General features: G+C 39.6%; 1 protein-coding gene across 2 annotated transcripts in view; it reads left to right on the forward strand.

Moving 5' to 3' along the window:
• The window catches only part of gfra1a (gdnf family receptor alpha 1a), a 125,549-nt gene that overhangs the window by 11,854 nt on the left and 97,658 nt on the right, over positions 1-16,037 (forward strand). The window contains exon 4 of one of the 2 annotated variants that reach the window (XM_087849986.1): positions 8,787-8,957. The exons of the other annotated variant lie outside the window; for it this stretch is intronic. Within the exon in view, the coding sequence (XP_087706112.1) occupies positions 8,787-8,957 (171 nt within the window). The remainder of the gene's footprint in view (positions 1-8,786; positions 8,958-16,037) is intronic. 2 annotated transcript variants of the gene reach the window in all.

A 16,037-nucleotide genomic window follows, 5' to 3' on the forward strand; every position in this document is an offset into this window, starting at 1 on the left:
CACACATGTTGAGAGTAAAGATTCATGACATAAAGAAACATCTGTCCATCACTATTCAGTCCTCATGCCAGCTAAGAGGAGGTCATGTGTTTTTCTAGGAACACACAGAGCAGCTGATGAAGTCATGAGTTTCCTGCTTTAGTTTAGGTATCACAGTCATGCACTTCTGACCTCATCAGTATTCCTAAAAACCCTTTCCATCATTTCCCAGAAAATGACTTTTACTTTGTAAGCTAGAATGACTCACATGCCTGGAGCTGTTATCATTCAGGCTTCCTAGAAAGGGGGTTGCTCTACCTTTGCAGCAAATTTATTTGCCTAAATTGTTTTCACAGTTACATTTAGGAATATGTAACTGCTGGCTAGATTATGCTCATAGGCATTGCATTGAACAAACACCAGGAGATGCATTGGATTCACCAGGAGCTGGGTTTTTGAGTTTGAGGGTTAGCTTAAAAAAACACAAGGCCTAAAGCCAGGGTTAACAAAAGTTATTGGGTTTAAATAAAACTTAACATGTTTAAGACACAAATAATTGTGCTATCCTGTTAAATTAACACCAACTATTATAGATAGGAAGGCCATTATCATCTGTGTTAGTACAGCTAATGTGGCTAGCAGATAAAGGTACTTTTAGCTGCTCCTACTCCACAGGGAACAGATCCATGTTTTAACTTGGTGCTGCCACTATGAATTATGCTAGCTTGCGACTCCCTGAGGCTGGCTTTGTGTCTGTGTGGTAATTGCTAATAATTAAGCAGCTAATGGCTAGATTAACATTTTTGATAAATGTTCAAACTTCAGTGCTGTTCAAATAAGAGAGCTCTGCTGAAGTCTCAAAATTCCTCCTGACGGGTTGATTAGTGACATGAAAGTCGACTGCTTCAGCTGTTAATGAGGAAGTTGTGTGTCTGTTGGTGGTAGCAAAGACGACACTATATCGCTAATGTTACAAGGGAGCTTCTAGGTGATAATAATTTTTTAGTACCAGTTAGTGTCAGATAATAGCGTGCTCTACGGATATGATGTTTAGTACGGTGCACTTTGTCATATCCCAGAGTGAAGGGGGCCATATGGAATTGCAGCCCCCCAAATGTAAATTTAATAGCATTAACATTTTCTTTTCTTTTTCTTTTTTTTCAGCAATGTCAATCATGCTTTTGGATTGAAAAGGTCAAGATATTTTATGGTTACAATGTCATAGCAACACCACTTTACAACATCTGCCACTTTGTTTTCGGGCATCCTCCTTATAGCAGCTGTCTTCAGTTACCACAACCAGATGCTTTTTAAACACGCATTTAAGTTTCTGGTTTAGTTTAACTGCAGTGTTTCTGTCTAGTTACTGTTTTTAAATGGGTGCCATGAAGAAAGTATGTCTTGTAAATGCTTAAAGACCAATCAGCATGCCTTAGCAGAATCCTAGCAAAGCTGGCATGTCTGTAAAACAGCTAAAGTGTAGCTTTATTTCAGTTTGGATGTGTTATCAGTGCTGTATTTACATTTATCTCTAAAATACAATGAGGTGTTCTTTTGGTCTAAAAGGTGTTATTATGCTTCTAATTAGAGATGGACCGATCCGATATTACGTATCGGTATCAGTCCGATACTGACCTAAATTACTGGATCGGATATCGGAGAGAAATAAAAAATGTAATCCGATCCATTAAATATCAAAAAAGCACCTCACAAAACTTGCGACACGGCGTAACTCGGCTCATAACCGTAGCACGTCGGAGCAGTGTGCATCACGTGATAGAGCGGCTGTGGCGTGCCAGACCTGTCAGCTGTCTGGTTGAGTATTTGGAGCTTCGCTACCAAACCGGCATTTCATCTCCGAGAAAGTTATCCCAGAGAGAAGTAAAGCAAGTGTAAGTTCAAGTGTAAGTTCATCTCTGAATGTTTGTAAAGCATTCCCGCGTTAAGCTTAACATCCGATATATGGAGCGACGGCCTCTCTCTCTCTCTCTCTCTCTCCTGCTGTTACTCGTAAAACTGATTAATGATCAGCTGATCGGCTTTTCTGTCGCGAGTCCGTCTCTCTTGTTTGTTTATCGCCCACTTCGTGCCAGAAAGAGGAAACCAGCGGCTGAATAACAGCAGCACGTTTAAGCTTGATAAGCTGTTGTTAGTAATTTATTTAATATTACTTTCTACACCAGGATCTTTTTCTATGCAGCTGACGGCTGGTAACTGTGCAGGGGCGGATCTAGCAAAGCACCTCACAAAACTTGTGACACGGCGTAACTTGGCTCAGAACCGTAGCACGTCGGAGCAGTGTGCATTACGTGATAGAGGCGTGCCAGCGTCAGTGTCAGCGGTCTGGTTGAGTATTTGGAGCTTCGCTACCAAACCGGTGTTGTGCCAAAAAGTGATCGTCTGCCAAAAACTGATTTCCGGTATTTGCCAAAAACTGATTGCTCGTATTTAAACTGCTATAAGTAACTTGTTGGGCTATAATATATGAAACAGATGTCAAATGCATCCCTCATGGATGACATAAAGTCATCTTGAGCCACAAACAACATTCTTGTAACAAGGTAGAAGCCGCAATCAGTTTTTGGCAGTGACTTTTATATAACCTTTATTTATGCAGTTAAAAAAATCTCATTAACATTAAAAATGTCTTTTGTAAGAGTAAGTGGGCCAAGAGGACAGCAGAAATGGCTCAAATATTACAATAGTTCTGTAAAAATATTTTAAGTGGGGATAAAGGAGCGGATTGGTTATAATGTAAGTAAAATAGCACAGAGTTGTAAAGATACTTGAAAAACGGATAATTTTTTAATTCTCTATATAACCCCTTTGTAAACCCTGTTCACCGAAGTCTATTTACGAACATACGTAAAGATATTACACATAAAAAGTACACAGAAACATTGGAAATCAGTTTTTGGCAGACAATCACTTTTTGGCACAACACCGGCATTTCATCTCCGAGAAAGTTATCCCAGAGAGAAGTAAAGCAAGTGTGTAAGTTCATCTCTGAATGTTTGTAAAGCATTCCCGCGTTAAGCTTAACAACCGATATATGGAGCGACTGCCTCTCTCTCTCTCTCTCTCTCCTGCTGTTACTCATGAAACTGATTAATGATCAGCTGATCGGCTTTTCTGTCGCGAGTCCGTCTCTCTTGTTTGTTTATCGCCCACTTCGTGCCAGAAAGAGGAAACCAGCGGCTGAACAACAGCAGCACTATTAACCTTGATAATTTGTTGTTAGAATTTATGTAATATTACTTTCTACACCAGGATCTTTTTCTATGTAGCTGACGGCTGGTAACTGTGCAGGGGCGGATCTAGCAAAGTTTAGCCAGGGGGGCCGATAGGGCATGAACAGGGAAAAGGGGGCACAAAGACATACTTTTCTTTCTTGTTCTCATTTAAAATGTCTAGCTTTTAATGAATAATTATCTGAATCTTACACCCAAAGTTTTAATCTGATGTAAAATGTATAGAAGTGAATTACTGTATATGGTAACTTTTAAGTCTAATATACCCTAGTAAGCTATAGTACTTTTTCCTTTGGGAAGATACCATCTGTGCAGTCTGCAATTCTGTTGAAGAAAGATGTTGAATCTATTTAATTATTCTTGAAAAATAATTTATTTCTGGGCATTTTTTTCACACTGCATCAAATTAAAGTTGATTACGTCGATTAAGCATAATGAGGTGGAGGGTGGATCCCTATTATTATTATTATTATTTTTTTTTTTAATTATTATTATTATTTTTATTATTATTATTTTTATTTATTTATTTATTTTTGCTGGGAGTTTGCAACCTTATTAGTTAGGTTGCTTACTCTTTAAAATACCAGAATAGGGAGGATGGTGCAGGTTTGAGTTTATTAGATTGATCAGTATTGCTGAACTATGAAATATTTTGGGTGCAGTGTATGTTTTGCATACAGGTATAACAGAATAGCTTTAGTGTTTTGTTTTGTTTTTAAACTTGAGTATGAACTTATACAAAATGCAGCAAGATATTAAAAAAACAGTTTTATTGATTAAAACACACTATATCGGATTCATATCGGTATCGGCCAATATCCAAATTTATGATATCGGTATCGGACATAAAAAATCTCTACTTCTAATTATTTTAGCCATTTACCTCAGCATGACATGGGGATTAATGGGAAAGCTTAGAACAAGTTATTAGTGAGATACTGATGATAACATTTCAGCATATGTTTATAATATTAACTTTTTAGACAGCATTTGTCTTTAGACAACAGTTACTCCAATTACCTTACAGCTTCTGTTTGTTTGCTTTGATGATGATGGTTTCCTCTTTCTCTGCACAGTGGCTATCCAGTGCTTCTAATATTTGCAGAAAATAACTTCCCTTGTTTGGTTCTCTGATGCATGTAGTGGAAGACCTTTGCTGTCCTTGGTACTTTTTAAAACCCTCTGTATTACACCGACATGGCATGTTTCTGGTGCACCTTCTTGTGCTACTATCTTGCAGGTCTAGTATGTTATTAGTTTGCAGTGCATAAGCAAGTGCCTCATTATATACTATTGTTCCATCCTCTGCGCAGTAGTTTTTTTTTTAAAGACTCCCAAATCCACTGCTGACATTCTGATCCCTGTTCCTTGAAGTCTAATCAATACAGCGTTGTGTTGGATTGGAAACTTGAGGCCGTGTCTACAAGAATCTATTGATCGCTCTCCTTTTGTGCAGTTCCCTCTGTCTTTGCTGCCCCAGCTCTTCCGTTCAGGCCCGTATCAAAGGTTTTATCCTTCAGTGACGTTCGAGGTGTACAGTTCCACGCCGAGGTCTACTTTTCTGATCTGGGAGAAGCACTTGGTCAGTTGGGGGTTTGTGTTTTCATTGACCTTGTCTCTTCCCTGTGCTGCTGACATTTTTAGTATAACATGTGCAAATACATGTTTAGTTAAAAATAGATGAATTTTGGGAGGTTTGGGAGAAAAAGCAAGACTCACGGAAAATCCCTCTACATTGTGGAAGAAAGATTATTCTGATTCAGTGGTACCTGTCAGCTCATATGGTAAAATGTACTATATTATGCAGCAGAGATGAAACCCAGTACAGATTTAATCCTCAAGGCAAGGTCAAGAGAACACCTTTATATTCCAAGTATGTAGAGCTCTTTATTTTTTTGCTTTAACATGCCAAGCAAGCTTTTTAAAAAAATGTCCTAACCGTGCAGCGGCATGTCAGCTGGCCACTTAATTCACCACACTGTTTCAAAAATGACTGATCCAGCTGTGGGCTGTTGGCAGAATAATTCTAACAGCAGCCATATTATCAGGTTGCCAGTCCAATCGCTGGCTGCCGCACCATGGGCCAAGAAAATCATTTAGTTAAAGGTGACCAGATTTGAGTCCCTCTGAGAGGTCTTTGATTGGATGTGAGGTGGAGGGGTGATTCATCATAGTTAATAAACGTGGTTGACAGCTCAAATCAGTGGGTGGGAGCATGTGCCAGGTCTGCCTCCCGCCGCTGCTTTATACTGCATGCAAATATGGACAATTAACTTTTCACATACACAGCAGCAGACACCTACGCTGATTGTTATACACGGCTATGTGTGCACATCCAGTCGAGCAAAGATTGCACTGCAAAAATATAGCTTAAACTGCACAAGTTGGGAAAGATCAGTTTTCAAGAAAGAGTTGCGTGGGGGGGTTTGAAAGACTTTTATGCAGCCTTTTTAGCCTCGTATAACAGTACACGTTAAAATAAACTTGAGCAGATGTTGCTTGCCTGAAGTGTAAATTGCATATATTTCTCTGAACCCAATATTACATGCCTAAGGATTTAGAAAAGTTCTCCACTTTTCAAATTTCACTTGGGTATTTGTGTATCCGTTGTGGAAGACTTGGTCTTCTCTGTCCCAATTTGGCTCTTGAACTAAAGAATTAGTAAGTTCGGGATTTACAGAGCCCGCTGTTGTAAAGGAACGCTGTGCTCTTCATTATGAAACAGACTCTTTAGCAAAATAATGCAAAAATTATTCATTTTTACAAATGTGATTAATTACCCAACCCAACGCTCAATGAGTGTAGTTCGATTCTTTTTCATAGAGGAGTCAGATACCTCTCATAGTTTGGCTTATTTTGACTTATAGTCATTTAAATACTTTTAAAACTCTTCCAAAATTTAAGCCAATTTCAACCTAAACGTGTCCCCAAATCAGCGCTCACAGAGTTGCCTGCTCCTACTTTTAATATTGCGTCACTCACCGTGCTCAAATACATTTAAACAACGTTTTAAACCGTTCAGGATAAAATCGATTTAATACAGTGTCGTTAATAATGATGTGTTATAATCACATTGTGTTTCGCTCAGCTGGCCGAGGCGTGACTGACCACTGGCAGGTGTGCCAAAGCTGCGGCCTTGTGTTAAGCTGCTGCTCTAAGCCCTCAGCTGCACACAGTCAACTCGCAGGATTAACTCGCCTCGGCTCCAGCCGTCAGGGCTTCCACTTGTGTCGGTGTGTCTTAATGGAATTTCATACTCTCCCAAAGCAAATGGGACTGCAATGAGCTATACCATTTCATTCTTTTATAGGAGTGGATTTCTAAAGTTATTCTGCTTCCATTGCTCGAAATCTTTGCAATGTTTGACCTCTTATGGACTCGTTTAAATCCAAGAATGGCTTTTAGGAATTATTTTAGTAATTATGCGGTGACTTTTCTTTGTTTTTATCTTTGAGCGAGGGCAGCATCACGCTGTACTATACAAAACCAACGGTGCTACTTTAGTATTTGCACTGTATGTATGTGTTTTCTCCAAAACCAGTCCAACAGTTGATGGAGATGTTTAATTTGCAAACTCATTAAAAGTCACGGTCCTACGTTTTTGTTTTTCAAATCCTGAGTATCATTGTCATCTTATTCTATTTGCATCTTGCAGTAGTTACACTTATTAGTAGTAAGCTGGTTGTGGTGATCATTAGGGGTGGGGGAAAAAATCGATACTGTGTAGTATCGTGATATTTTGTTTGCTAATAATGTATCGATACAGGGACAGCAGAAATCGATATTTTGTTACAAAAAAGGTTTTTGTGCTCTGACTTCAGAGCATGTTGATCCTTTTTCTGAGCAAGAATCCTGACATTCCTTCACTGTCCAAATGTGTTTAACTTTTTTTTGGCAGCAATAAACATGACAGTTTACTTATTTTAATTTAAGACATGTTTTATTTTAATTAAGTTTAAAACTTTTTTATTTAATGTAAAATTATATTTTGTTTTAATTTACTTTCAAATTCTTCAGTTGCTGAAGGGGCTGCATAGTTTTCATAAACTGCATAGTTCAGAATAGCTATAATTGTACCAGATGGTTGATTCAGTTAAGTTGGACTAGACTGTAATACAAACCGTTCAGTTTGTCAACAATAAAACTGAAATGAGAGAAAGACTGAGTGTGAGACTTTGATATTAGAGAAAATGAATATTGATAAAGTTTACCTTTATGTACAGAATCTGAATATCGCAAAATATTTTTAAAAAATTGCAATAATATTGTATTGTGCGTTAAGTATTGTGATAATATTGTATCGTGGGATGTATGGTGATTCCCACCTCTAGTGATCATGCACATCTTCTCAGCTCGCTGTGAAACCTGTAGTGTAGCGATATCTTTTCTCAATAGTCTAAAGTCTCTATTTCTACTAAACTTTTTGCTCCAGAGTAGCACGGCAGGACAAATTTCCTTTCCATGCTCTGTACACGTTTTCATTTCCCCACTGGTCATTTTGTGGATTGGAAAAGGAATTTACACTCCCCCCCTGTGATCGTGTTTGTCAACAGCCACAGCGCGTCTGATTAAAGCTGTGTCTCCAACTAACAAACTGCTGTCTTTGGGGAATAATAGCTTTGCCCCTTTTTTCTCTCCTTTCTCCCTTCGTGCTTCTCCTTTTGATCACAGAACAGCAGCATCCCTGAAAAGCAAACACAGCCTTAAACAGACACACATAACCAAGAACTGAGAGTGCACCCCCCACGCACACACACACACACACATGCACACAAATGTTGGGGAATGCATGCACCCGCTGGCACCCATACACACAGAGACAAGCATCCAGCTGAGCTCTTGTTCTGTCTGAGTCTTTGCTCTCCATGATGTTAAATGAGGGCATTGATACATAAATTTGCATTTGTTTCATCCACAACCGTTCCTCTAACAAAAACTCCAGAACTGCGTGCCCCCAATTTTCCAGGCAGCGGCAGATTCTTCCTTTCTTGACTTGTTTAATTGTCAGGCTAGTGTGATTGTTTGATTTTATTTGGTTTCATGCACACCTCTTCATTTAGTTAGCCAGAGAGTGATCCCCACCAACACAACTGTGCACTGTGTCGATTGGTAGTCTGGGTAAAAACCAGCCAATTGTTCCTTAGTCACATAGAGCTTGCTGCGATCCCTCTGAGCAGGTACAGAGCAGCATCTGGACCAGCTGTGATTACCTTGATTAAAGAGCTTCTTCTTTCTGTTGCCTGCAGATAAGAACTATACTCCCTCAGTGATGCGACAGGCTACAGTTCCTCTTTCCTTATTCTCTTCTGTAGCACACTAAGCTATCCTAGACTTCTTCCTTTTGTAAAACCTAGCATCACAAGACGCCTGGCTCCTTTGTGCTCCTTCTTCCTACCTAGAAAACACCCTGAATGATGTGAATGCTCACTTCTGGTTCTTGTTCTCCTTTTCCCTTTGATCCGTAAGCTTCCCTTTTATCATCTCGACCTCCCTGTGACCTTTGTGAACCCTGATGGATGTTGATTGGTGGTCCTGAATGAAGCACATCTCTTACAGAGGGTGGGGAACCTTGGAGCACCTCTGCCACTTCGGCTCTGGGCAGGGGGGGCACCCAGGGCAGGTTTTCCCAGGGCAGAGAGCCTGCTCTGGGCAGAGGGAGCCCTTCCTCCACGGAACTTCAGGATCCCAGTAGAAACAGGAGAGCTCATCCCAATTGGGCCATTCTGGGTAATGAAATAGAGTTGTGTGTGTGTGTGTGTTTGATCATGCATGATGTTTTCTAGAGATAAAGTAAGAGTGTTTTCAGTTTGTGATGTTAAAACACTGTGAAAACAGTAGCAGCAGCAGTCGTGGTTGCACAACTTCAGGGTTTATCTGTCATCTAATGAGGTTTCATATTTAAAAAACTCAATTTGATTGTAGTTTAAGTTTATTACGGGAGGCTGACTACATTACAGCACTCTTGATCTGCCTCATTTTGCAAATTATTAAATGTCATCTTTGTGTATACCCATGAGACTACATGTTTGAGTGGTTTTCTGCACGTACCACAGGGAACCATATCTAAACCAAACAAAAACCAAGATGTTCTCGGTGTCTCGTAGTTCGTATTTTTATTTAATGTAAAAATATAATAGAATATAATCAATTTTACTCTGTTATATGAGACTTAAAGTCAATTTTCCTTGGATCTGTTAAGATATTAATACTGATTTCATCCACACTAGTTGTAGAATTCACTCGGGACCATATGAGAGAGGTGTCAGTCCAGTCTGTCCGTCTGTCTGCTTAGTCAGCTGTGTCAGGAAGAGCTGACATGTCCTTCAGAAGAACTTCCACAACAGATGGAAAACCCAGGAGAAGATATGGGGAGGGATGGGGAGGTGGCAGAAGCCAGTGAGAAGTGGGAGGGCTGAAAGAAGAAGAGGATGTGTCATATTTTGATATTCCCACTGTGCCATTTTGGCTTATGAATTTCCATTTTAGAGGGCAGTCAATGTCTGTGACTGCCACATTAGTTTTATGGCCTAAAACAGCTTATTGCAGGCAGCGCCAATGCATATGCGAAATATTTCATTTTGCATCAGAGCCTGCTGAAAAGTTGCTTTGCTAAGAACGAATTTGCAATTCACCGCATTTTGGAGTAAATATCCACCCGGAGTGCGTATGTATTCACGAATATAGCCACGTGTCATGCTAATAGATTGTCTGGCTGGACTGGAAAAGCGTGATCGTTTATTACTGACACCATCACATGTGTGGGTGCACATCTGTGTGCTTGCACAACGAACCCGAGACGTACACTCACTGGCAAATACACATACCCGCTCCAAGTCTCGCTGTAGGGGGATAACGGCACCGAGCTGAATGAGGCTGAATCATGCTGAATTGTGTGTTCTGACTAAAACCTCAGGGGCAGTAGGCATCTTCTCTCTCTCCTCTTTCCTCTCCTGATTTCAGCAGGACTTTTCAGTCCACCGGCTTTTATGCATGCTTTTCATTAAGAGAAGTACGACATTTGAATGAGCAGTGGAGTGCTACCTGTGTCTGCGTTTGAGAGCTTCATGACTTGTTTCCTTTGTAAGAGAAAAATGAATGTTTGCATGAGATGCAGAACTGCAACATCACCAGGCTGAAAGAAGTAAACGACCAGAGTGGTAACTTGTTAACCACTGTGTTACAATTTTTTGCAGTGTTTAGAATTGTTTTTCAGCCTTGAGTAAAGTTTGTCTGTTTTTCCATCTTACTCTGTGCTTCAGCATCTGACCTTAAAATACAACCCTACAGCTAGACTCACAATGAGCTGCACCGGTCAAGTAAGCCGACACACACACACACGAGAACTCTTACTTTTGTAAAGAGGTCTCAGCACAGGAGCAAACTTGGAGGAAGATGTTAACACGTAACAGTTCTGCTTGACTATACAGAGTACACTGCTAGTTCCATGGCATTGTTCATGCTCTGCTAAAAGAGACACTATAGAGCATGGATGTCAAAGTCATTTTACATTGTGAAGACCAGTGAAACTCCTCTTTCTGTCAGTGTTTTAAGGAATTTAACTGAGGGATTCAATGCGTGGTAACAGCATGTCTGTTTTTCTACATGCTAAATAAATCCTTGTATAGTAAATGGAAGAAATCTGTCAGCACAGCACTTTGGGACGAAACTGTGACCAATAAAAGTGTAAAATTACAGAAAAAGTAACAAGTTTTGTAATAATGAAACAAAGTAAATAATAATGTTTTTGCATGATTTTTTTTCCCTTCTTAGTTTCCTTTTTTTTTTTTAACGATATGGACTAACTTTAAAATATAGACATTTCTATTGTAGATGGTGAAAAATCAGAGACTGTCTGTAGTGTTCTGTTGCAGAGTGTAGCAACTCTGATTAAACACCAAGCTAAACCTCTGTCAATGAATACACGAGTCCGAGTAGAGTTGACTTTTTACTCAGAATTTTCATTTGACAAGCGGTGAAAACTGTAGTTGAAAAGAAATACAGAATAGAAAAAACGATCGTTTACATAAATATTGCATCACGAAATAACTCAAAATGTGACCTTACACCTTCGTGTTAGCTTTAGCAACAGTAATGATCATCAAAACTGCCTTTTTTAACATGTGCAAATCAACCTCCATGAATCACAAATAAAATATAATTTTTAACAAATACCGCTATTTATGCCTTTTTAACACCTTCATCGTGAAATATATACACTTACGGCGTTGCTTGAACAATGTTCCCAAGTGGATGGCTGTAGATAAGCCTCAGAGCAAGAACGCATGTCACTCTCCCTCTTAGAGCAACCAGGAAGAGGAATTAAACAGGAAATGAAGCAATACAGGTAACCCACCAGGAAGTGAGGTTACTAGCAAGTCCACCTTCAAAATTAAAGCTTCTTAACATGTTTTAACTCTTTTTACTGTTCTTTTTAACTTAAAGACATACAAAAGAATTACTTTAAAGCAAACATTAAAGATAAATGACATAAATGCCTTTGAGGCATCACACTGTCATCTATTCCTTAATGACTTTTCTAAAGCCATCCCGCGAGCTGGATTGGAGTCTTTCTGGGGCCCAGTGCTGGCACTCCAACTTCAGTAGCACTAATATAACGAAATGCTCAGAAAGAAGGTGGCTCTGTGTATAAATACTTTTGTTGCATATTCAGCTATGTGTACATCAAAATAGTTCTAAAAGCTGGTGTAGTTTGTTGTTCAGTTTGTAATGAACTTATTGAGTGGTAATGGGTACTGACCAATCATGTTTAAGTGGGCTTTGGTTGCATGCCAGTAAACAATCCATGAGAAGAGCAAAAGCAGGAGAACATTTGTGATGCTGCATGTGAAAACCAGGGTTTTGTTTTTTTTGTTTTAAAAACTTGTAGATTAACAAACAAAAACCATACTTCATATATTTATCTTTGTTCATTTTCTATGGATTTTTTACATAAAGATGTCAAACGGTGTTCGTAAATGATCAAACTTCAGATGAAAACTGCATTAGGGTTACAAGAAGCCGTCACAATCACAATCCACACGGCGTTATCGCACAGGCTAAACGCACAAATGTCACCAGCATCATTAAGGAGGCAGATTTCACTGGCTGACCTCGCTGCACGTGTCGTGTGTGGCCACGCTGAGTGAGGGTTTATCCTCTCGTAGAAAAAAGGTTTGTTTGATGAGGATTTGGAGCCAGATCGTATGTTTTTAATGTCACGCATAAGAAACTATTCAATAAACCCCCTTTTCCAGACACAGATTTGAGAGCTCTTGCAGACGGTGAAGTTAAGATAACAAACACAGGAAATATTGGAGCGTCTGGTTGCTCTTGATTGGGCGATTGCTTGGCTGTTGTTTTACACAGCTGCGGTTCTCGGTCTGTCTGTGGCTACTGGCTATTGCCTGACTATAATTTAGCTTTTTCATACATTTCTACGTTTTTGTAAACACTGATCAGTGCATGGGACAGGAAGTCTTGGCCCATATATCTGGTGAGAACAGCAGAAGCTCTAAAATATCAGGCTGCATGCCCAGAGTCATCAAACAATAGATGATGTGTTCGCCGACTGAAGATGATGTAAATGTATGTACATTTCTTAACTGTGTCTCACAGCTTTGTAGCACTTTCAAATGGGCACAACTGCTCCATCTCATTCTTTAGACACTTTTACTTTGACAAAGTGTCTCAGAGAGACGTGTATGCAAAGGTTTATACTCTGTGTGTGTGTGAGTGTGAGAGAGAGTATTTATGTCTGTGTATCCTCAGGGATGCTGGTGTTCAGATTAATTAAAAACTTCCATCCCTCTGTTCTCTGACAGGAATATGGATGCGGCTGAGGGCTTAACTGTAAATACCGTTTCTCCAAAATTGTCGTTTAAAAAGATTCATCATCTCAGGTAATAATTGTCGTTTATGGTGCTGCAGTGAGGATTTGAAAAGGAGGAATAAACGGACTTTTCATTTCCCCTGTAAGACACAGTTGTTTCAAGTCAAACATGACTTGGTTACTTTAGTTTGAATTTTTATACACGCCTTTGACGAAGAAGGCCGTACTGTGTAAACTGTCCCTCCGTTTCATCATTAGTCTTTGAAAAATGGATTAATGAGGTATAACGGCTTAAAAAAAATGAAATGACAAAGAAGAAATTAAGCAACAAAAAAAAGCATTGTAAAAAAATAGATTAAACATAAATATTGCCCTCAGTAAACCAGCTGGGTATGTTAGCCCAGCTGCTCTGATATCAAACATTAAAAGATTATCATTAAAAATGTATGTCAGACAACCTCAAATGTGACGATCAGGCCTGTCATTAGATTAGATCAGCTCCGAGTTCAAAAGTGTCCTCTCAGTGAAGACTTTCTAACCACGCCACACTTTTAACTGAATGTGAAAAGGTGGTTTAGTGATGCAACCATTTGGATGCATGACATCAGTGTTTCGCTGCATCAACCACCTTGAGGATTTCTTTCTTGTCCCCAAATGCTGTCATGTGAAGAGCAGCCACGTGTCAGATTCAAAACACAGCCGTCGGCTAGCAACTTCACTCTGGGCCTTTTTGTTTTTCTTCTTTTCAGGCAGGTCACAATGCTTATGCTGCGAAATGTTCAACTTCACCGAAAGCGATACGAGAGGGTTTCTTTTGCAAAAAAACACATCACCAAAAGAGGTTGAGTTGTGCAGTTCCCAGGGAGGAAGAAGGAGAACGAAGGTGAGAGGAGAAAGTTGGAAAAGTCGAGTGTTAGTTCACAGTGTAGTCGCAAATAACAAACTTTTAATAATTCTTGGAGCAGTTTTAGACGTTCTCGCTGGTATATGAGTCCAATTTTGAGAAAGTGGCTCTCAACATGAGTCTATTCTTTCAGTGGTTTAAGCTCGGCTTCCAGTCAGTTTCAGACAACTTGAAGTGTTTAACATTGTTTAACATTTACCTTGACTTTGATTGGAGCAATGATCACCACTCTCTCTAATATTGTGTTATCCTTTTCCTCAAGTTTTGAAAAGCAAAACACTGATTTGTGTGAGCACAGTAGGGGAATTTTTCACGATCCTCTCTACCACCCAGAACACACTGTCATCATCTTCTAGCTTTGTCGTCTCGGGAGATTTGGCCACCGGCGCGCACTCTTTAGGATGAGCTATTATCATTTAACGAGGAAGCCTAAAATCTCCTCCCAAACCAATGAGTCATAACTGTCTGAAAGGGAGAGCTTATTTTAAATCAGCGTTCTTACTCAGAGGAGCTTACGATGGGCCACGCCCAGAGCGTTTATCCTCTGGTTCCATTCTTACAGACTTTGCACAGTTTTTACAGCCTTAATATAAATACTGATGATTAATTAGAAACAGAGCTCCAAGGTAAATCTATTGTTTTGCTGTGTAATGGTGTTAAATGCTCGAGATTAGCATATGAGCAAACTTATTGCACGTCCCAAGAAAATACACTCTGTATAAAACAAATGCGTAAGGGAAAGAAAAAAATGCATCTTTTATTGTGGATGTTGTGTGTCATATTAAAAGTTTTCTTAAATAATTGCTGTAATGTAAACGTCTGTTTCGACTGAGGAGATGCCCACTGTCAAAATATCAGGTACAATTCAGTATATGATATATTGTGAATTTGAGAATTTAATCAAACAACCTGAAAAAGGCTAAAAACTAAGATCAAGTCGAATTAAAGGGCAAGAAACCAATATGACAACACTGTGAACCACACGCAGACCTTAGTCACATGCAGTGTTGGGGAGTAATGGAATACATGTACCGCCGTATTTAAAATACAAAATATGAGTAACTGTATTCCGTTACAGGTACCGTTTAAAAAGGTGGTATTTAGAATACAGTTACTTTGTTGAAATAAATGGATTACACGGCGGTACTTCCCTGTTTCATATTGTGGCGGGTCAGGACTGTTTGGGTTTTGTTTGACAGCTACGTTCTGTTGTTCCAGGCGGCAGCGTTACGGTTGCCATGGTTACAGGCTGACGCTCTCTCTCTGCGTGTTTCCTGGGTGAGAGAGGCCTTGTTGTTGTTGTTGTTGTGCTAAGCTAATAGGCAGAATGCTACAGGTATAGCTCTAAAGCATGTAGCCTGATGGGCAGTGTAGTCCGTGCTGCAGGGAGAATGGACTGCCATACACGTTATGTGTCTGTGAGCGAGGGAGGGAGAAAAAGGAAAAGTACGAGCTGTCATCGAGCAAAAACGGGAGCTGGAAGCATGTAAATATAATAATAACCACTGCAGCCAAGAAGAGAGCCTGACGAGCCCAGTTGTAAGTAAGCTATTAAGACTCGACTGTACACCGTGTTCGTGTTTTCCTCCAAAAACAATAAGTTCTGTTGGAGCAGCCTTTCAACGCCTCTCTCTGTCTCTCGCTAGCAAAGTTGACCCAGACAACAAAGTAAAGCTAGTTTTCAGCTACGAGCCGACACAGAACCCACCGTATTAGCCAGAGGTCCCTTTACTACGGTTCAGACCTTCAGTAACAGTAATAAATCACAGCAATAGTACATTCATGTAGTTGTAAACATCATGATAATATATTAAGTAATCCAAAGTATTCAGAATACGTTACTCTCATTGAGTAACGTAACAGAATACGTTACAGAATACATTTTGGGGCATGTATTCTGTAATCTGTAATGGAATACATTTTAAAAGTAACCTTCCCAACACTGATTATAAAAATATATAAAAATTAAATACTGGGTCATCAATTGTCAGGTCGTACAAAGATTACAGGTTACATCTTGTAACCTGCAAGAGAAACTGTGGTGTGCCTGAGGCATTTTGGCATCGGTGTTTTG

Source organism: Neolamprologus brichardi, chromosome 13 (assembly GCF_056152115.1).
Source record: "Neolamprologus brichardi isolate AB-2024 chromosome 13, ASM5615211v1, whole genome shotgun sequence".
Classification (NCBI taxonomy): Eukaryota; Metazoa; Chordata; class Actinopteri; order Cichliformes; family Cichlidae; genus Neolamprologus; species Neolamprologus brichardi.